We start from the raw sequence: 22,762 nt of genomic DNA, 5'->3' as shown, positions 1-22,762 counted from the left end.
GCTTGGGAGTACTCCTAGAACCATCCTTGTCAGCAGAAGCCCAGGTGGGACTCCTTGGCCCCAAGTCCTTGGGATCATACAAGACATACATTATGGTGGGATGTGGGAGAGGGCTTTCTCTGTTGTGGCACCCCAGTTGTGGAATACCCTTCCCTTGGAGGCACGACTGGCGCCGACACTGACTTCATATTGGTGCCAAGTTAAAATATGGCTCATTATCAAAGCTTCGAGGGCTAAATTCTCCATGGACACGCTTAGTTTTAATTGTTTTTATTGCTTTTTTAAAAAAAATCTACTGGTTTTAATTTGTTAACAATGTAATATTTTTTAAGCTGTGTATATTACGTTTACATTGTTCTGATTTTATCTGTACACTGTCATGAGATCCCAGTAATATAAGGTGGGATACAAATGTTTTAATAAATAAATAAATAAATTTGCATTCGGAACATTCCAGCTTAGCCATTAGCAGCTAGACATGCTCCAATAAAACCAGGGGCAGGGGAGAAGATTGGTAGCTTAATATGTACCCAACTTCTTCATTAAACAGGTCTGCTAATGGTGTACATTAAGGCCCAAGCAATGGCTCAGAAGTAAGATTTAATTAGTTTTACACGACGTCTGTGTTATGTTCCCCAACCTCTTTGAAAAGCCAACGTTCTACCAAAGGTGGCAGAAGAAAGAAGCAGGTGCTTATTTTGTGTGTGTTTGTGTGAATAAGGACAGCTTAGAGTGAATAGCTATCTGGAGCTCCATGTTAAGAGGAAGTACATCAATGAATACCAGAAAATAGGAACAAACCAACGAGGACAATTGTTGCCTCTAGGAACTCACAATAAGGGAATGAAGGCAACTCAATGCTAGATGGAGTTGTGGTCTGAACCAACAAAGCAATTTTTTAAGTTGTCAAATTTTATTGTGTGTGTTTTTAAAAAGATATAAATTACATTTAAAAAAAACAGTGATAAAAGCACAACCCTGTTCTCTGCAAAATAATTTAAGGCCTGGGACTGCTCGCACTTTTTGCGGTGCCTCTGTGTATCAGATAAGATTCCTGTTGGGCAAAACAGAGGCAGAAAAACATGCCCGTGGAATGAATAAAAGCAAAACATGTGCACAAGTCAGATGATATGGCAAAAGCACATTGGTGACATCAGCCACTAGGAATGCTAGTCAGACAGGCTATGTTACTACACAACATTAGTTCACCTCCAAACTGGCTCTGTGTTGCAGGTTCTGGTCATGTTTTTTTGGAGTGCAGCAATGTTGATGGCCATCATGGTCTTGATAGACCACATGCCAATGCTTCCAGTAATCACATATTGTAACTAGGCTAGGCTAGACAAATAGAGTGGCTTGTCAGGCTGTGTTTCAGGCAGCCATGGGGGGTTTTGGAAGCTTTTTCAGGGTTCCTCAATGAGAGGATTGGCAACAGAGAAGCTTCTCTGAAAAGTATTTGCCTACTGCAACCTATAATCAATACAAAGCTGCAATGAAGTGTTGAGTGAATTCTAGGGTGCACTCAGCTCAGGTGGGGCAACAGGCCCAGGACCCCTGACTGGCAACCTGTGTGAATATTGATCAAGCCCTAGAACACATCCCTGAATGCCCTATATTGTGCAGAGGTCCTATGGGAAAGGCACCACAGAGGTGGGGTGGTTTTTTTGCCGTAACCAAATTGATAATGAAGTGTTTCCTGAGACAGTTACAAAAACACCCAATTGGCACTACAGTATAGTTGGTGCTTCCATAGGCAATGGCACAAATAGGAGGCAATCTCTGAAAATTACAGATACCTCATGAAGGGAGGTCCTTCATGATAGAAGCCATATATCAACCCTCAAATTTCCCACCCTGCAACCTGTGCTATTTACAGTCTTTCTCACTCAGCCGTCAGGTTCCTCGCATTATCCAGCACTCTTTCACAACTCTTAATTTTCTCACATAGTTCAGCATCTCCTGAATATCTATTATTAGTAAAGTTCTATAGCAGCCAGGATGGTGCAGTAGCTGGTGTTGGTTGTGGTACAGGTAGGCAACTTGCAGCCCTCTAGATGTTTTGGCCCATCATTCCCATCAATCCTAGCCAGCAAAGGGCAAGAGATGCTAAGAATTGTAAGCCAAAATGTTTGGAGGGGCACAAGTTGTCCAAACCTGCTATAGACTCATTTTATGGCTTTGGAAAAGCCATTCTCCCTTTATTCAGAAGCTGGTCACTCCAGATGCTGTTGAACTCCAATGTCTGTCATCCCTGACCATTGGCCCTGCTGGCCAGGGCTGTTTGGAGTCCAACAACATCTGAAGTACCTCAGCTTCCCCACTCCTGCCTCATATGAAACTTAAGAGATGTACAGGAGGGGGAGAGGCTATCTTCAGCAAAGAGCTTCCAAGTTCACTAGGTCTACTGTACAAATATGCAGGATAGGAAATGCCTACCTTAGTAGTGGGTTTCCTAAACCTGGTAACTAAGGCAGAGAGGTGATGGTGGTACTAGTAGTCCTTGGCTAAAATCAGGAGGTAAACTTCACTTTTACACTGAAGAAATTGAACGCACATTTTCTTGCCCAGGTCCAGAGTAATGGGCAGGCAGCCTCCTTGCAACAGGAAGTTAACCTAGTTCCTTTCTTCCAACAGGATTCAGGAATTGAGAGGTGCTTTCTGGGCAATGGTGCTGCTGCTGGGTTTCTCTGGAATAAGAACTGGGGCAAAAAATGTTTGGTTTGCATATTAATACAAACAGATTTGCCTATCCCAAACTAATTATCAAACAGAATGCAGTTCTCTTTTGGCTTTAGCACTTCTCCAAATTTTGCAATGTAGTTCTCCAATCAAAAAATGTGTAGCAAAATACATATATTTGGAGATGCATATACAAAAAAAGGCACGTATTAGGGGAAAGGGCTTACAAAAAATGTGCCTATGTGGGAAACATATGTACAAAATGCTTAAGAATTTTCATTTGCACACAAATCCATAGAAATTTTCATGTGAATTTTAAGAAGAACATTTGCAAATGGAGTGGAAATGGAATAGAATTTATTTGTGCTTGAAAATATGAGAATGTTATGGAGAGTGAAACAGACAGATTTGTCCATCTGGAAATCTCAGAATAACATTGCTCTCCACAAATGGGAAGAGAATCTGACTGCATTACGATGATGGTGATTTCATCTTTCAAGGCATAACAATGATTATAAAGATACAATAGATAGATATCTTTTAATAATCAAATCCCATGACAGTATATATATATATATATATAATGTAATATAATATCTATCATTTCAGATGCCACTGCTTATCCAGATGTTAAAATCATGGTCATCCAACTCCTACTGATTTATTAGTAAGTAGGCTTTTAAATTACATTTTCCTGTTGCTGTCTGCATGAAGATTGTACTTTGTATACAATTTTAGCTTGCTGAAATTGCTTTGTTTTTCTCCTCCGAGGCAATGTTTTTCTCTGATTGAGGGAGATCCCTTCTGTGACAGCAGTCTTCAAAACCAGTATCTGGATGATGAGGGCATGCTCTCAGACTGGGAAAAACATATGAGAACAAACTTGAAAGGCCAAAATGTACCCTTCCTTGGCCTAGAACTAAGAAATGGCCCACGGAAAATGTGCAACGTTCCCCCCAGAATTCTAGCTGTGGGAATCCGTAGCCATTTCTAAACTCTCTGCTGCGGAAATAATTTAGGCCCCAAGTGTAAGACACAGGGTGTCCACCAATGCATCATTCAAAGAGATGAAATGCATCACCAAAACAGAGGGCACAGGTTTGCATAAAATGTGCATATGCTGATTTATGTGGATAGATGCAAATTAGGAAATAATTACTAGAATTCAAATAGCAATACACTACTTCTTACTGTAGCCTGGGAGAGTGTGACAAGATGATCTGTGTGCTTGGCTCAGTTTCTTGTCCATGGCAGGATGTACATTACTGCTTTAAAACAGTTTATAACAGTCGTGACAACTGTTGGGGCCCAGGACACACTACACGTACAGTTTTCAAACAGTTTTCAAAGTGTTGTCATATCCTACTTGGTGCAGATCTGACCCATGTCCTGTCCATGGGCGACTTCAAAGCCCCTTCACTCCCTTCTTAGGGGTGTTTATCTTTAGAACAGAGTCTCATACCACCATCTACTGACAGAAAGAGGATACCACATTTGTTAGCTTTATGATAGGAAGAAAAGTAGGTCAAGCCCACCAGCTCCGGGAAATTATTAACTTACAGTTAATACATACAGTTACTCAGAAGTCCAGGTATTCAAATTTAGGGAAAGGCTTATCAAAAGCCCATTTCTCTCTCCTGCCCCCACAAAACAACCTCCTTTGTCTTGAACATCTGACTGGATTAAATATTTTGAAAACTTTCTCAGGAAGATTTGAAGCGCTTTCCAAGTTTGGAAGTCTGAAAGACCGTGTTTCATTTCTTTCAAAACCCACTGAGCAGCGAAAAATGGTACAAACACACACACACCCCCCGAAACATTGGCAATGTTTTTGATCCTCCTCTTTTAGATGAGCAGGTTTTAACAATGGGACAAGTCTCCTCTTCCTTCTGCTTTTACAATATTCCCTCATAGTTTATGTATTGCAGATAAAAAGGCAACACCTTCACCACATGAAGCAGGCAGCAGTAAGAATAGGTGAATGTTTATGCTGTAGTAATGCAATTTTGCTACGTTGTCATTACAGAAGTCTGAATGTGGTTCTCCCAGCTCCTACCTCGCTTTTCGGGAAAAGTTTATGTTTAACGCCATGTCCTGCTTTCAGCCTTGACTGCGAGATGGTGCTGGTTAATATTTAACAAAGGAAATACTGTCCATTTCTAGTTTTATCCCATTTGGTGGCAGGAAAATGCCCTTGATTATCATCCATTATATTGCAATATTTTGCCCTCCAGATCACCCAGTAAATCTCCTACCTCTTTCCAGTATATTTCTTATGAAAACTACATCCCTAAAATTCTTTCTAATCGATACAGTTCTGTCTTTAAAAAAGAAGAAGAAATTCAGGGTTCTTATCCAAGCATTGTGTCAAAATTCCATATGATGAGAAGAAAGTGCTTTAAAAATACGCAAGCTAGTTTTTAGGGGGGGAAAACAGCAGATGAAAGCTGTGCTTCCCACCTTAACCTACCCACCATTTGAGTTGCATTTATTGATTACTGCTTCCCTAGCTCTTTATCTTGGAAATCTTCAAAACTGACTGTGAGCTAACATTATCCTGCCTCACACTCCTCACCAACTAACTGTATTCTTTTAGACACAAACTACACAGGTAAACTTTTTCAACAGTTCAGCTGTTTTTAAAAGCAGTGACCTTAAATGAGCCTTCCCCAAACTGGTGCCCTCCAGATGTTTTGGACTACAACTCCCAACATTGCTGGCCATTGGTCATGCTGACTGGGGCTGATGGGATATGAAGTCCAAAACATTTGGATGTGGTTGGGGGAAATGATCTTACCAATGATAGTCAATGGAAACCCCTTTATGTGTTGCAAGATCTCAGTTGACAGCATCTGGGGGGGTGGGGGCTTTTCAGTGGTGTCACCCAGAGCCTTTGGAATTTCCTGTAGAGAAAGATCTTCGTTGCCCCTTCTCTGATGGTCTTCCATTGCAATATGAAAACTTTGTAGTTAGCGCAGTTGTTAGTGATTTTGGTGAATTTTGGTTGATGGGCTTTCACTGCTATTCTTAGAGTTTTATCCTTCTGGGTTTTGTGACTGTTTCTTCTTTGATGTAATGATGATGTTTCAAAGCTGCAATCCTATACTTATTTACCTCGGAGTAAGTCTCTTTGAAATCAATGGGATTTACTTCTGGGTAGACATGTATACAATTGCAATGTTGATGTCCTATTGTATCTTGATTGTATTCTTATTGCATTTTGCCTATTTATACATTGTAGTTATATATTGCCTATTTATTTATTTATTTATTTATTTATTCTTGCATTTCTATACTGCCCAATAGCTGAAGCTCTCTGGGCGGTTCACAAAATTATCTATATATTGTCTTCGTTAGATGCCTTGAACTTTTTGGAAAAATAGAATATAAAAGTTTAAAGTCATGTATTGTAGCAGAGAGCTGATGTGGTGTAACGGTTAGAGTGTTGGACTGGGAGTCGGGAGATCCGGGTTCTATTCCCCACTCATCCATGAAGTTCACTAGGTGACTTTGGGCCAGTCACAGACTCTCAGCCCAACCTACTTTACAGGGTTCTTTTGAGGATAAAATGGAGAGGAAGAGAATCATATAAGCCACCTTGGTTTCTTGCAAGAGAGAAAAAAGTGATATGAATGTAATAAATAAATAAAATAGATGTATACAATAAATAAACAAATTTGTCCCATTGATTCCAATGGGACTTCAGCTCAACTAGTTGGATCTGGAGATGTGCCAGCATGGAAATCATCCCAAAACAGGGATAGGTAACATGTGTCGCTCCAGCTGTTATTGGACTGCAACTTTCTTCAACCCTCACTATTGACTAGGCTGATGGACGTTGCAGTCCTGAAACATCTGGAGAGCCTCAAGTTGCTCATCCCTGTTCTAAAAGCATGGCCTGGAAGGCAAGTCTTGTTTTCAAAGAAGGGAGAATCTGAAAATAAAATATGTTCCTATTTAACTAGCATTGTAAGGAATGGGATGAATGAGTTCTGCAAAAGTAGCATCATCATTGGTTTTCCCATATTTGAGCATAGGAATTGGTTCTCCATTTAATATAACACATCTTTTTTCAAACACAGGCGGAAAACAACTGCCTTTCCATTGTTGCAGCATTTCGTATCATGCATGAAATATTCATGTGCACTTTCTATCTTTCAGATATTAACAAAGAAGGATCCAGATGGGGTGCAGGTGCTGTAAAATGATACAAAGGTACAGTATCACTTCAGGCATGGCTAAAATAAAATAAAAATTCATTGTTTCGAAGCACCTTTCAGCTGTTTTGAACATAAGCTCCTATCTTCCCCAGCCAGCATGGGCACTAGTCAGGAATGTTGGGAGCTGTAGTCCAAAACAATTGGAGGACTTCAAGTTGGCAAAGGCTGTTTCTGAAGATTTTTATAGAATCATTGAATAGTTGGAAGGGGCCTACAAGGCCATCGAACCCAACCCCCTGCTCAATGCAGGAATCCACCTTAAAGCATCCCTGACAGATGGTTGTCCAGCTGCCTCTTCGGCCTTCAAAGTTCTCGTTTGAATATTTGCTCCTACCACCAACAGCTATACCTGCGGAGGCTCCACCTGGGCCCTAGGCTTCAGGGCCCACCACAGCGGCCCTCCAACTTGTTTTGCAGCTTAAGTGAACATTGCTTTTGTTCTATTAGAAAAAGTCACCAAATTTAGGGTTGTATCTACATTCATGCAAAATAGACCCACTGAAATAAATGGAACTTAAATTAGTTGTGACTGACTTACACCCCCATTGATTTCATTTGGTCTACTCTAAGTAAAGCTGGATCCAGACCTTAGACTGAAAATACTGATAAAGTGCAAGTTTGAACAATTAGACTTGTGTGCTTTCTCATTATAGAAAGGAAATACTAATAGCCTCTCTCAAACTTTATCCAGCTACATCTTTGATCCCCAAGAAGTGCAGACACCTGGATACATCAATGAAATAAACAACTACAAGTCAGATGAGCAAGATAGAGGTAAACTCAAATGCAAGCACAGCAATGACATCCAGGTACATAAAAATGAACTGCAGAATGCCGACTTACAACCAACAGCAAACAGGCACAAATTAAACAACACTAAGGATGTTGTACAGAACCACAGAAGCACCGCTCTTCATGAGGAAGGACTTGGGAACTTTGTTGAAAAGTGCAACTTCAGCATCAACGGCATCCATTCCTACTCTGGTGTAAATCTCAACCCAAATCCCAACACCGACAAAAACAAAGAGATCAGCACACACATCTGTTCTGGTCAGCCGTTGGATTCTTCAGCCAAACGGGTCTCCCACCTAAAAACATGTGATAACCATGAGATCCGAACAACAGAAAATCAACCAAAGCTATCTCCAGAGACAACAGGAAGCATGCTGTATCAGGAATCTCAGAGTACAAGTGAAGACGTTTCTCCCACTCAGAGTGACATATCAGAGGCCCAAGACAATGGCACACATTTGCCTGGCCCAAATGATCCCCCAAACACCAGTCATGATGGGAAACAAAGAGCTGCTGGAAGTGAGAGTCTGTTAAACAATCACACACGCAGAGGCCAAAGCACACAATGCAAGGCCATGTGCAAACCATTGTGCGCATCTGAAAGCTGCAATTCAGGAGACGAAGCCTGTAGGACAGGCCCTTTAAATGTATGTTTCGAGGACAAAACATCCAAGGATAACCCATCTCTGCAGACTGAGACAGATGCGGTGGAAGAAGCTAAATATGTGTGCCACAAAGAGATTAATGGAGAACTCGAGGAGGAGGAGGATGCAGAGATAGCAGAGGCTCTCGCGGCCCTTGAGGCTGCTACAGCAGGAGAGGACTCTGAGGAAGAAGAGGACTATTAGTTGACCACCTAATAATAAATGTCTCTTCAGATGCTGCATGAGTTGCCACATTGGGGGCCTGGCCTGCCTTTGGGGACAGTGCTGCAGGCCTTTGCCCAAGACACTCATAACAGGCAGAGGGAATATAGTTTTAGGCCAGGTGAGCTAATTAACAAGAGCAGCCACTGCCACACCAGCATTGCATGTTTTTCAAGTCTATGCTGATGTACCACCATCAACATCACCCAGCCAAACACTTATGTACCAGGCCTCTACCCTAGGAGTGAGCAGAAGGTAGGCCAAGTTCAACCAGTAGATTGGCATGGGTTTCTGACTCCCTGCCAATTGTTGCTAATAGGAACAACAAAATGACTTTTCTCATTGAAATTAGGCTGCTGAAATGAAGAAAGCTTGGGGTAAGCAGAACTGGACTTTAGTGAGAAAGGACTCTGGTCTCAGTTCAGTTCTGGTACTGAACACAAATTCCTTGGCTCAGAATGTGCTCAGAGGCACCCCTGGGGGTTTTTCATTCTAAGTGTACATCTTTTCCACCTGGCTCTAGTTGATGGATTGTGGGGTTCTAATACAAAACAAAGTCCTGAAGGCTTCCCAACCTTACTCCATCCACACTATGAGCTACCTGCACCTCCTACCAGCCAAGCTAATCTCTTCCTTCCAAGATGGCAGCTGCAACTGTAACAAATGCATATGCTGCAAGGAAGGTCACCATATATAATTCACACAGAAAGGAGCCCAGCTAATATGAAATAACCCCACTCACTTAAAGAAAACATCATGTTGAAACTTTGTCCTGCCACACTTTCAGGCAGTACAGGACTTTTTCTTGATCCTCCAGGCTTTACGTACTTGAGGGTCTTCCACTTATCTCAAAGCACACCTGCCAAAAGGCAGTTTCAGCTAGGGCTCATCCAGAACTCTGGGTTTTGGGGTGAGCTTTTCAGCAGTGCCAAAAATACCTGCCCTTTTCGACATTGTTTTTTTCTTTGTGGGGAGGACAGAAATGTTCACTTGCTCCTTCACACTGACTTCAGTGATGTCGCCACATAGCCCAATCTAATTGAATGCATAGTGTTGTCATTCTTCCCAGTCTCTTCTCAGTCATTCATGATTAAATCAGGCCACAGCTAGGGAGAAACAATGGGGCTGAACAGGACTGGGGAAAGAAATGAATATCCTGTCTTAACAGTACACATGTTTACTTAAAGGTAAGGCCTCCTGTACTGAAAGCGGTTTAACCTAGGAAAGGGCATACAGGATTCCATCCAAAGGGGGCAAGCCTATTGTTTCCAGCCCCAATTATTGTAAACCACTGAACTCTAAGGTTTAGAATCGTCCAAAGCAAGAGGCACAGTGGAGGCAATTTTCCCTTCCTGTCCTCCCACTTTGCATTTTTGCTAGATGGGCTATATGCTTTTCACCCATCTAGCTGACGCATCTCAGAGGGGGAGGGAAGGAGGCTGAAGAGGGCTCAGGATACCTTGTATCCTGGTCTCTCCAGTCTCCTCCCTACCCACTGAAATGCCCCCTTTCTTCATCCTCTGAGATCGAGCTCCCAACCTCAGAGAGCTGGTGGTGCAGTTCTTTATCCACCTGCTGTGGGCAGGTGGGGACAGAGCATGGCTTCCCTGTTCCATGGTCTGAGTGCTGTATTCAACTTTGGATGTGGGAATCTAAAATATCTTATGGCCCCTTAGATGCTGTCTAAGGGGGCCATAGGATTGTTCCCTCTCTTTTGGGAACACTTGCTAATTTTTACCCAAAAATCTCAATTGGAGAATATTTAGCTAAGCTGTCATTTCATGTTATTTTTCCGTCTATAAAGCTGTGTGTTTTTTTTTAAAAAAATGATTAAACATTTCTCTTGAATCTCTAGCCACATATTCCCAATTCATACCAAAACATTTGGGAAGAGCCATAGCTCAATGACAGAGCATCCAGTATCCGAGGCAGTAAGCCTGTGTGCACCAGTTGCTGAGGAACATGGGTGGGAGGGTGCTGTTGCACCATGACCTGCTTTGTTGGTTCCTGGTCGATAGCTGGTTGGACACTGTGAACAGAGTGCTGAACTAGATGGACCCTTGGTCTGATCCAGCATCAGGGCTCTTCTTATGTTCATGCAGGAGGCCCTGGTTTAATCCCTGGCATCTCTAGTTAGAGCTATAGAAAAGAATCTTGCCTGAAACCCTGGAAAACTGCTGCCAGTTAGAGTTGTCAATACTGGTCTAGATGGACCAATGGCCTGACTCAGTGTAAGACAGTTTCTTAGTCAATCCGGGCACATTCTGCACTGCACAGGTTTCATTTCACTACAGTCCTTCTTTCTGCTGAGCCCTAATGGTGCCTCCCATTCAAACTCTGGTGCTGTGTGTACATGCAGCAACAGGTGTTATCCAGCCACTTGGCAAAATGCATCAGGTTCCATAGTCCTAATTATCATCAGGGCTAATTTCCAGGCTTGACTAGCAAGAAACAATCATGCCATGCCTTCCATTCCATGGATTCTTGCTGAAGTCCAGCCTTCCCCAATCTGGTGCCCTCCAGATGTCCAAAACGTCTGGAGGGCCCCAGGTTGGGGAAGGCTGCTGTAGGATGAAACTGTATGAGACTGAGGAATATTCATGTTGCAGTCTTAGGTGTGACCGTGCACAAATTAATATGAACCTCAAATTACAGACGCTTCCAAGCTCAGGACAGGTTTGCACATGCATTTGTATTACTTGATTTCTCATCACTCAATTTGCTTGCAGAAGAACACATGACAGGACTCCATTAAAAAGCATTGTTTGGGGTGACCTGAATGTTCTCTGTCTTGTTTGTATTTACTTATACAACAGTATCAACCTGAACAAACTTCAAAATTAAAGGCACTTATCAACTGCCAAAATACTTCCCCAGGAGCATTATTGTTCGAAATGCATATATAAATCAGGATCCTTTACAAATATAATAAATTTGTCACTTTTACACCCTTAGAGATCTTACCACTTATTTGTGCATCACTGTAGTTCCATTTCTGCCTTGAAATAGTTCAGTTTTAGGGCTGGCTAAAACACATAGTTAAAAGACGACAGCAACATTGAGAGAGTCCATCAAGTAACTTCTTTTTGTCTGAAGGGTCAAGGATAGTGTCCAACACAGGCCTTGTGTGGGCGGCCCAAGGCCACCATTTGTGGTGCATGTGGGTGGCAGCCCCTATTGCTGGTGGTTGCGATGTAGCACTCCTGGGGGAAGTTCTGTAATGAGCAGAAATGCTCCTTTCCAGAAGGGGCAGGTCGTGGTCCCTTCCAGAAATGAGAACTTCCACTTGTTTGGGTGCTTCCCCCACCCCCCACCCGAAGCGTTACTTCATGGCTGCCAGCAGTATAATCATAGAATCCTAGAAAAGTAGAGTTGGAAGGAGCCTATAAGGCCATCGAGTCCAACGCCCTGCTCATTGCAGGAATCCACCTTAAAGCATCCCTGACAGATGGCTGCCCAGCTGCCTCTTGAATGCCTCTAGAGTGGGAGAGCCCACAACCTCCCTGGGTAATTGGTTCTATAGCTATACTGCCCTAACAGTCAGGAAGTTTTTCCTGATGTCCAGCTAGAATCAGGCTTCCTGTAACTTTAGTCCATTATTCTGTGTCCTGCATTCTGGGAGGATCGAGAAGAGATCCTGGCTCTCCTATGTGTGACAACCTTTTAAGTATTTGAAGAGTGCTATCATGTCTCCCCCTCAATCTTCTCTTCTCCTGGCTAAACATGCCCAGTTCTTTCAGTCTTTCCTTATAGGGCTTTGTTTCCAGACCCCTGATCATCCTCATTGCCCTCCTCTGAATACGCTCCATCTTGTCTGCATCCTTCTTGAAGTGTGGTGCCCAGAACTGCACATGCCCTCAACTGCCCATGCAAGGCCCATCTGATTCTCGGGATTGCCCCCTCCATGTTCAGAGACAGCACTCCAGCCTCAGAAGGAAGAATCAGAGATATGCCCCTCCTCCCATGCTGCCATGGAAAGTACCCTGCTGGCTACTCTCCAAGGTCAGAAAAGCAACCTAAGAGAGAGGGGAAACAAAGCATTTCAATGCGAGGGGAGAAGACCAGGGAGGCTGGTATGCAGGTTATCCTGAGCCTCTTTCAGCTTCATTCCCTCCCCTCCAAAAAAAAAAAGCCCATCTAGCAAATGGGCAAAAAAAGCACATCTAGCAAATGGGCAAAAAAAAGCCCATCTAGCAAAAAATTGAGGGCAGAAAGATGAGTGTAAATATCACCTCCAGTGCTCCTAATGCCCTACCTAGGAGGATCAGAAGCCTCCGAGTTTGGGGGCTTCTGATCATCAAGAGGGCAATCAATAGGATTGCACCCTAAATTAACATTAAATCTAGGGCAGGCTGAAGATAGAGATAAATGGAAGTCATATTTCTCCTGTGATCTTTTGAAGCCTGATGGTGGAGAGGCAGGTGTATGGACGCAGCCCTCAAAGCAGTACAGTGGGGAACCATGCGGACATTAACTGGGCTGAACTAAAGATTGTGTGGTTGCAGAAAGGATTAGCTGCTAGCAAATCCAGTTTAGTACCAGATTGCTTGGTGCCTTATGAATGAAAAACATTCCTTCAGTTTCCCCGTGACAGTATTGACGACGTTTGAGAAATACTTGGTATATCCTACCAGAAAATATTTATTCCTTAACTATTGGGGAGCTATTCCCTTGGATTTCAAACTACTGCATTCAACTTCACTTTGCTAGTTTTGAGGTTGGATGCTTTAAGAGAAGTAATAAATGAAAACGACACAGCACCTGATGTTGGACTCAAGTTTCACTTACAGTCAACCATTCCCTTCTGATTTTATATTTGAGAAGAATCTATTGTAAGCTGTTAATAAATTCTTTTAAATATAAAGGCCTTTTATCATGTGTTTTTTATACTCAGAAACTTTTCTAAACTGACATCACCATTGCCCCTAAAACATTTGGAGTTAAAACCTTTACAAGCCTTAGAATCATGATATATTTGTGTCGCCATATCTCTGTCCTAGGTTCTATCAAAGGTGTGTGCTCAGGTCTCCCAGTGAAGTGTTTACAGAAGTGTGGAAGACCAAAAGCACAAACACAAAATCAGCAGAGGAAAAGAGTCAACATTTAAAAAATCATTGCCAAGCTGATCAAAAAGCCTATCTGAAAAGTTCTTATGGCCTTGCCAAAGGGGTGGGGAACCTGAGGGCCAGGGGCCAAAGCCAGCCCTTGTAGGGTCCCAATCCAGGTTCATGAGCCAGCCCCTCCCTTTCACCTGACCCCCAATTGTCTGCTGATTAACTCGTGGTTTCCTGGCTTTTGTGCAGTCCCCTACCCCCGTTCCTAAAAGATTGAAATGTCTCTCCTTAAGTTAGTGGCTGTAAAAGCTTTAAGCTAAAATATGCTGGTGTTTTGGATGTGTTTTGTGGATTTGTCCACACACACCCCTTTTTGCCTTTGTCTGGCCTACCACTGAAATGCCGCCCCCAAGTGCTTCTCTGATTGAATCCACCTCAGGCCAAAAGAGGTTCCCCACCCCTTCCTTAGCAAATGGGCTGATTGAATGGATCTGGCTTCTTTGACAGGAGGAGGTTCCAGGGCCTTAGGGGCCGCCACCACAAAGGCCCTCCTGCCAGTAATGGCTGATCTCACCTCTAATGGTGGTAGCACCCACAAATGTCTTCATTCCCCGATCTGAAAACACAGGGAAACACAGATGGAACAATTGCTGCTAAAGCAAATTGCATACTCGCATATGCAATAGCAGCATACAAGGTTAGGAATGAGATAACATTTTCAAAGGTCTGACTCAAATCAAGTCAGATTGATTCACACATTCTGTTGTTTATCTCATATCTTACAGCTGGACCCTAGTTCTAGCGTAAAGCAATTTTTGTGCCAGAAGTGGAATGAGTCATTATTTGTGAATTCATTCTCTGCCTTACTAACAGTCTTCTCTATTGTTGTACACACCAATTTCCCTCTGATATCAGTTGAACACAACAATAAGAATGGTTGTATTGTATGTAACTGAGCTAGCCAACAGTTACAATTACAGGTTGCATTCTGTTATACTGTCTTCAGTGATGAACCACAACCTCACCCTAAGTAGGTTGTCCCACCAGCTCCATTCCACATTTTGGAGCAAAGAGGATAGATCTAGATAGATATGCTAAAAGTGTCCAAGAAGGAATTCAATTGTTAAATAACTTACACAAACACACACACACATTTCCCCCTTATTTAGAATTAGACTTAGGGTGCAATCCAATGCATATTTAGACAGAAAAAAAATGTGTAACTCCTAGCATTCCCCATGCATGAGATGGCACCATTACTTACTTTTCATAAGATTTCCCTGCAGCGTCCTTTTGGTAGGGTTGCTTTTATTCTAGAACTAAAGCCATGGTAGGCAACTATTCACAAACTGTGGGAGAAGCCTGCACATTTTGGCACAAGCTGGGCCGGAATGCAATTTATGCATGGTCTGGAGAATGTGGATAGGGAGACATTTTTCTCCCTCTCTCATAATACTAGAACCCGGGGTCATCCCATGAAGCTGATTGGGGGGAGATCTAGGACAAATAAAAAGAAGCACTTCTTCACACAGCACATGGTTAAATTATGGAACTCACTACCACAGGATGTAGTGATGGCCACCAATTTGGATGGCTTTAAAAGGGGGTTGGATAAATTCCTGGAGGCAAAGGCCATCAATGGCTACTAGCCCTGATGGTTGTGTGCTATATCCAGTATTCAAGGCAGTAAGCCTGCGTGCACCAGTTGCTGGAGAACATGGGCGGGAGGGTGCTGTTGCACCATGTCCTGCTTGTTCATCCCTGGCCAATGGCTGGTTGGCCACTGTGTGAACAGAGTGCTGGACTAGATGGACCCTTGGTCTGATCCAGCATCAGGGCACTTCTTATGTTCTTACTGTGGTGTTAATACAGCTATGCCAATGTGCATGCACGTATGAGAATTTGACGTGGTTCTGTAAGAAAAAGAAGTTAATTCCTGAACAACAAAAACACATATATGATGTCTGTGGCTCCTCAGAGTTTTTTTGTTCTTGGGAAGAACCTTCCAGAAGCAAAGCTCCTTAGTGCTTGGGAAAAGGAGCTTGATAGAACAAATGTTATCCAAACATTGCCCTTTTTTGCTCTGGATTAAATATCTTCATCATGGGATAGTCATCTGGTTTGAAAGCCTGAGCATAGTCATGGACTTCCTGCCCATTGGGAATCACATCAGGTCTGTCTTGGCTACTGTGAAACAAAAGCAAATCGTAAGTTACGATTCCTAAGATATCTTATGGGTAAGAACTATGTAAAAATAAGAATAGTCCAAGCCATGGTAATTTATCGGTAACTACCTTGAAGGCCAATCTTTTGAATGTGTGATGTTACATGTCTATAGATTAGGCATGTGCTCCGCTCCTATTAGAAGTGCAGAAGCAGGAGAGAATTGGCCTGCTCCGCCTTGCCCAGAGGTGGAGTAGAAGCGGACCGCGGACCCCTAGAAGCAAGGCGAAGAGAAGCGACCATTTTCGGAGCGCTTCTCTTTCCGCGGAGCGCTCCGATCGCCATCTTGAAACATTTCGCCCATAGATAACTGGGTTGTTTTTGAAGCTATCGTTCTGAAAATTCTTGTGCTTAGACAGTCATGGATGGAGGTCATTTTGAGACTACTCTCACCTCTCTGCGTCGTGTGGGTCGCGCGCTAGAATTTTTTTAAAAGTAGGGTAAAGGCGGGAAAAAGATTACCTTTTCGATTGCTGAGGGGCAGAGTCAACTCCCGGTCATGATCACATGATGCCAAAGTTGGAGGAGGGGATAGGCAAAACGGGTAACTTGGGATTCTCTGAACGGACTTTTCCCAGTGTTTTTTAAAACAGTAGCCCCACCAAATGCACAAATACAACCTGTGAAATCATATACTAAGCCAATAATAAGAGATAGAAACACAGCACTGCTACCCACCCTAACTTTGGGGAACAACTGAAAAGATGTGGTGCAAGGGGATGAGCTCCCCTAGGGCATCTCATTGTGGACATGCCGCCACTCTCCTGTACTTGGAAGGCCATCAGAGCCTTCCAAAGAGAGTAACCCGGTGGAGCAATGCCTATCATGAGTTGAAGTGAGCGGTCTACTTCTCTTAGTGGTGGAGCGATGCCTATCACGAGTTGAAGTGACAGTTCTACTTCCTAGCGGTGGAGCAATGGCTTTCATGAGTTGAACTGACAGCCTTGCTTCTTAAAAGACTGGTTGACCACCAGTCAAATTGGCAGCTGCTGCTTCCCCCTCCCCTGGGCACGTCCCCCTATTGCTGGTAAAAGACAGATATAGCCTTTTTAAAAAAGTTCTTCTTGCTGTTTATTCAGCAACACTGCTGCTTTTAATTCCACCCCTCCTTCGTTTATTTATTTATTTATTTATTCCATTTTATATGCATTACTGGCTTATCCTTGGCTCACTTCCTTATGCCCCCAGAAATGTCTGCTGCCTGCCTGCCTGCCTTCCCTCTCTCCTCCCCTGCCCGCCTTGCAGGGATGTTGTGTGTGTCTGGCTTTGACTCAGGGGAGAAGTCCTTCCTGCGCTCACTTGGAGTTTTGGAAGTTCCAAATCCATTTTTCAAGTGTGGAAGAAGATTCATATAGGCTTATCTCTACTCCCCAATTCATGGCATGTTGGGATTTCCTTTGAAATGGCCCCATTGAGAGGTCTGCAGGTTTTTTGTCTGCAAAAAACAGGGGATGATGGGACTGCCTTGAGTCTTGGCGTGCGGCATATGTATCCCTGGATAAGCTGTCATGGTGGTGAATTTGAGTTTTTTTTTTAACGTGCAAATTGACGGAGCTATTGGAAAGGGTGTTGGATTTTCATAAATTCCCCAAAAATCAGGGGATGATGGGACTGCCTTGAGTCTCAGCATGCGTATGTATCCCTGGATAAGCTTTCATGGTGGCGAGTTTGAGGTTTCTAACGTGCAAATCGATGGAGCTATGGAAAGGGGTGTGAATGGGGTGCCCGATTTTCAAAAATTCCCCCAAAATCAGGGGATGATGGGATTGCCTTGAAACTTGGCATCCATGTGGACACATGGATAAGCTATCATGGTGCCGAGTTTGAGGTTTATAACGTGCAAATTGACGGAGCTATCGAAAGGGGTGTGACTTAGGGTTATGGGTGGTGCGTTAGAGGTTAGAGCCCCACCAAAAATCAGGGGATGATGGGACTGCCTTGAGTCTGGGCGTCCATGTGGACACATGGATAAGCTGTCATGGTGGCGAGTTTGAGGTTTCTAACGTGCAAATTGACGGAGCTATCCCAAGGGGTCTGAATGGGGTGCCCGATTTTCATAAATTCCCCCAAAATCAGGGGATGATGGGATTGCCTTGAAACTTGGCATGCATGTGTATACGTCCATGAGGTGTCATGGTGCCAAACGTGAGGTTTCTAACTTGAACCAAAAAAAAGTTGTTTACTTTTTTAGCTTTCAATGCAACCCTATGGGGGGGGGAAACGGAGCTCCGATCCGGATCCGGAGCTCTGAGCGGAGCGGAGCGGAAATGGGCGGAGCGGGGGCGGAGCAAAGCGGCCCGATCCAAAAATCACGGATCTGGAAGTGAAGCAGAGCGGGGGGTCCATGCACAACCCTACTATAGATAATGAATGTGTAGTTATGGTTATGTGTTCCTGTTATATCTCCATGTTTATTCTGAGTATCAGTAGTGTGAGAGTAAAATGACTGACAGGAGGAATGATGGATTTGAATGTGTGTGATGATTACCTGCAAGTAGGAAGAGGATAAAGTGTGCATGCTATATAAGCTGCGTGCTGTTCTATGTAAGTGAGATAGGGTTTAGAATTTGTGATGAGATAGCGATGGGGATATAGATAGGATTTTAGGATTGAAAAAGGGAGGTCTGTGGTGATTTGTGAAGTTATTGTTTGAGAGGGTGATAATAGAATACTGTGTATGAGAGGGCATATATTGATAGAGCCATTAAGCGTTACTTGTTTATTATTCAACAACTTACTGTAATTAATAAAGCTTTCTTTGTTTATAAAATCCTACGCCTTCTGCTCCTGGCAATGTAAGAGGGAGATAATAAAGGGAACAGTGCAAGATTGCAGATGACACCACATTGATGGCTGAAAGCGAGGAGGAGCTGAGGAGCCTTATGACAAAGGTGAAAGAAGAAAGTGCAAAAGCTGGGTTGCAGTTAAACCTCAAAAAAACCAAGATTATGGCAACCAGCTTGATTGATAACTGGCAAATAGAGGGAGAAACGTGGAGGCAGTGACAGACTTTGTATTTCTGGGCGCAAAGATTACTGCAGACGCTGACTGCAGCCAGGAAATCAGAAGACGTTTACTTCTTGGGAGGAGAGCAATGACAAATCTCGATAAAATAGTTAAGAGCAGAGACACCACACTGACAACAAAGGTCCGCATAGTTAAAGCAATGGTATTCCCCGTAGTAACCTATGGCTGCGAGAGCTGGACCATAAGGAAGGCTGAGCGAAGGAAGATAGACGCTTTTGAACTGTGGTGTTGGAGGAAAATTCTGAGAGTGCCTTGGACTGCCAGAAGATCAAACCAGTCCATACTCCAGGAAATAAAGCCAGACTGCTCACTTGAGGGAATGGTATTAAAGGCAAAACTGAAGTACTTTGGCCACATAATGAGAAGACAGGACACCCTGGAGAAGAGGCTGATGCGAGGGAAAGTGGAAGGCAAAAGGAAGAGGGGCCGACCAAGGGCAAGATGGATGGATGATATTCTGGAGGTGACAGACTTGACCTTGGGGGAGCTAGGGGTGGCGACAGCCGACAGAAAGCTCTGGCGTGGGCTGGTCCATGAAGTCACGAAGAGTCAGAAGCGACTAAACGAATAAACAACAACTGAGCATTAAAGATCCTGGTGGCCACAAAATCTAGTGTGTGAGACAGAAAGTGATTCCTGCTGGGATGAGAAAGAAAAAGGTAATTCTCACTGAGGAGAAGGCAGGAACACCACAGAATGTTTGTTTACTTGGAAGTAGGACCTCTGGGTTTCAAAGAGATGTATTCCCAATTGAGCATGATTCAGATTGCAACCTATATCCAAAATTCCACAGCTCAAGGGTAACAGTTTATCAGAAAGAAAACCTTAATGGTTTTAATAAGGAGAGGATGACTCCAGGGTCAAATTGTACCCTATTGGAAACACAGTTGCCCACCTCCCCACTTGGCAACCCAGAGATAAGAGGGGGTTATGAAAGGGGTGGCCACAGTTACAACTGGACTTGCTAGCAGGTCACTGTGGCCTGGGAAGGCCTGGGCCACCATCCCGTTCTGCATCCAATGCTGTAGTGTAGAGCAAATGTCTGGCCAGAGCTGTATGATCTATACAAGGAGTAAATCTTTGGCTTTAGCTAAAGCCCGTGGTGGTGGTGGTTATATTTATTTTTATCCCACCTTTTCCCCATTACTGGGACTCAAGGCAGTTTACAAGATCAAAACATGTACAACAAATACATATAAATTACAAAAGTTAAAATAGAATTAAACCTACAGTAAAAATAAAAACACATTAAAAAAAATTAAAAAACTGTAACAGGTTAAAATACATTACATTTACATTACATTACATTCCAATACATTAACACAGATCTGGTATAGTTCCAAAAGCCTGCTGAAACAAAAAGGTTTTTGCCTGCCTCCGAATCTGTAGCACAGAGGGAGCCAGCCTAGCCTCCATGGGAAGGGAGTTCCAGAGCCTTGAAGCAGCCACGGAGAAGGCCCTCTCCCGTGTACGAATCAGGCGTGCCTGGGATGTTGGTGGGACTGAGAGAAAGGCCTCCCCAGAAGATCTCAGAGCTCGGGCATGCTCATATGGAAGAATATGGACTTTTAGAACTAGACTAAACCTAAGTATGTGTAACTGTCTGCATGTATATCCTTCACATCAGCTTTGCTGCTTTCTCTCCCCTGCCTGTCACTCTGGTATCTCTCGCTCCACTAGAATTTACTTGATAACTCCCCCCTCGCTTTGTGCTTATTGCATATTTCCCCTCCATTCCTCCCACATGGTCATATGGAATAGAATAGATTAGAATAGATTATTCCTCCTGCCTCACACCTCCATTTTACTGAGTGATGGTCCAAGATCACCCAGTAAAAAGAATGTAAATCCGGACCTCTCGTGGACTTTGATGGTGCTATCTAATAAAAGTATAGACGTTCTAGCAGTAGCCATTATTTCGCCCAACATCTACCACTCAGTTGCTTTTGTTCTTAAAAAAATGTTTGGGAGACAATAAATGCAGAATCAGAAGAAAGGAGAGGCAAAACACAAGATTCTGACTTCCTAAAATAGCCCATCCACCCAAAATTTCTACTTTCAGGTTTGATCCTGCAAAACACCAGTGTTTTGATATGTATTGCACACAGGCTAAAATAATCGCCAAAACCACAGAATCATTGTTTTTTCTACATTGCTCCTACCTAGCGTATAGGAGAGCCATCTGCAGGATTATGGCATTATTGCAGCTATTATCACATTTCAAATTTAGCTGAAGCAATGGAGTAAGATTATTAATGTAACTAATTTTTTTAAGCAATAGCCCTGGTCCAGTTGGCATCACAGCACCTTTATACGCTCTACAGTTTACGGTAAGGTTATATATGGATACAAAGTCTGAGTTATGAAATAACTGCAGTGGATACCTTTGCATTTGGAATTAACTAAGTGGGACCTCCGATGTCCGCTGCTCCTGTTCAGTGTGCCAGCCATGCCCTTCTCCAGTAACTACTTTGGAATTGGAGATCACAATCTGCCACAACCTCAGAAAAAAAAAAAAAAAACCTTTATTCTGTAAACTAAAGGAACAGACAGTCAGTGCTAGAGGAAAGGTAATGGCAGAGTCTTCTTTAGGAGGAAGATATAGTTGCTCTCAGATGTCGCTTAGAGAATTCTATTTTATAAAGCGACTAAAGGAGCTAATGAGGAAAAAGAGTGCTAACTCCTTTGTATTATTTTATACCTTTTTATGAACCAAGGACATCCCAAGGGCACAGGGCTGGTTGGGCCATGCTGGGAGCTACAGAACTTTTTTCTTCTTTCTAAACATGCATAGGTTTGTGCCCTAAACCAATCTTTGGGAGATGGGAGGCGGGTTTCTTGTCTTGAATAACTTCTCATAATTTCAGTGACTAACAAATTCATGAGTGGTGATCATAAATAAGGTGTTCATAGCTTTGTATTTAAGCCCTGGTAGCCAGTGCTTGGTAGCAATGGGCAACAGGGAACTGCATACAACTGTACGTGAGCTGGTGAACTACTGCCTGAGAGCTCTGTCCCTCCTCTGTGCATAGCAGAAAAATGTGCTGAGCTGGAGGAGGAGGTACAGAGCTCCATGTCCCACCACTGCCAGCCCCGTGGTGCCTCCTGTTCTATTTTGTTTTTAAATTAAACCAATGCAAAGCAAAGCACCAGCCTGCAGTACCCACTTTATTTCCATTTATGCCCCAGAGTGACACGTGAGCCTCATAAGCATTTGTGGAGAGAAGTCCTATGGTCCCTGGGTGAGTGTCCCAGAGACTGTAGGACTCTTTAGATTACCCCTTCCGAGGTCAGAGCCAATGCTCAACCTGTGGAAGGAGCAGTCGGAGATCTACCTGCACTCCCCTGTGCCTGTTGCCCTCTGAGCTCAAAAAAGTGACCTTGGAGCAGGAGGAAAGTTGGCATTTCACTGGGCAGGGCGGGGGAGAAGACCCGAGATGCCAGGATACCATTTATCCTGAGCTGCTTCCAGCCTCCTTTCCCCACCACCTCCAAAACACCCTCGCTAGATTGGCTAAAAAGCCCATCCAGCAAAAGCTGCAGGGCGGGAGGATGGGGAGGCAAAGATCGCTTCCCACCCTGCATTGGATGATATGACACCTCCATGTTTGGGGGCTTCCAATCACCGAGGATGCAATAGAAAGGAGGGGACCTGACCACCTTTACAAAAGACATTATATATAATTAAGCTTTGCCTGTGAATAATTCCCCTGCGAGTAGCTTCAATGGCTCCACATGCCAGTACTTGATCTGCCAGTAGCTTCAGCTGCCATTACTTCTCCTGCCAGTACCTTCAATGGCTTCACCTGCCAGAAATTAACCTGCCAGTAGCTTCTCCAACGTCACCTAGCAGTACTTCCACCGCCAGTAGCTTCAACAGTTTCAACTGCCACTATTTCCC

General features: G+C 43.5%; 1 protein-coding gene across 1 annotated transcript in view; it reads left to right on the top strand.

The window, feature by feature from the left end:
• The window catches only part of C10H4orf19 (chromosome 10 C4orf19 homolog), a 61,542-nt gene extending 48,151 nt beyond the window's left edge, over positions 1–13,391 (top strand). The window contains exons 2-4 of the mRNA XM_063135710.1: positions 3,289–3,346; positions 6,841–6,894; positions 7,591–13,391. Of these exons, the coding sequence (XP_062991780.1) occupies positions 6,863–6,894; positions 7,591–8,539 (981 nt within the window). The 5' untranslated portion in view covers positions 3,289–3,346; positions 6,841–6,862 and the 3' untranslated portion in view covers positions 8,540–13,391. The remainder of the gene's footprint in view (positions 1–3,288; positions 3,347–6,840; positions 6,895–7,590) is intronic.
• The last annotated feature ends 9,371 nt before the right edge of the window (positions 13,392–22,762 follow it).

Source organism: Elgaria multicarinata, chromosome 10, assembly GCF_023053635.1.
Source record: "Elgaria multicarinata webbii isolate HBS135686 ecotype San Diego chromosome 10, rElgMul1.1.pri, whole genome shotgun sequence".
NCBI classification, from domain to species: Eukaryota; Metazoa; Chordata; class Lepidosauria; order Squamata; family Anguidae; genus Elgaria; species Elgaria multicarinata.
This window is presented reverse-complemented; position numbering and strand designations above follow the sequence as displayed.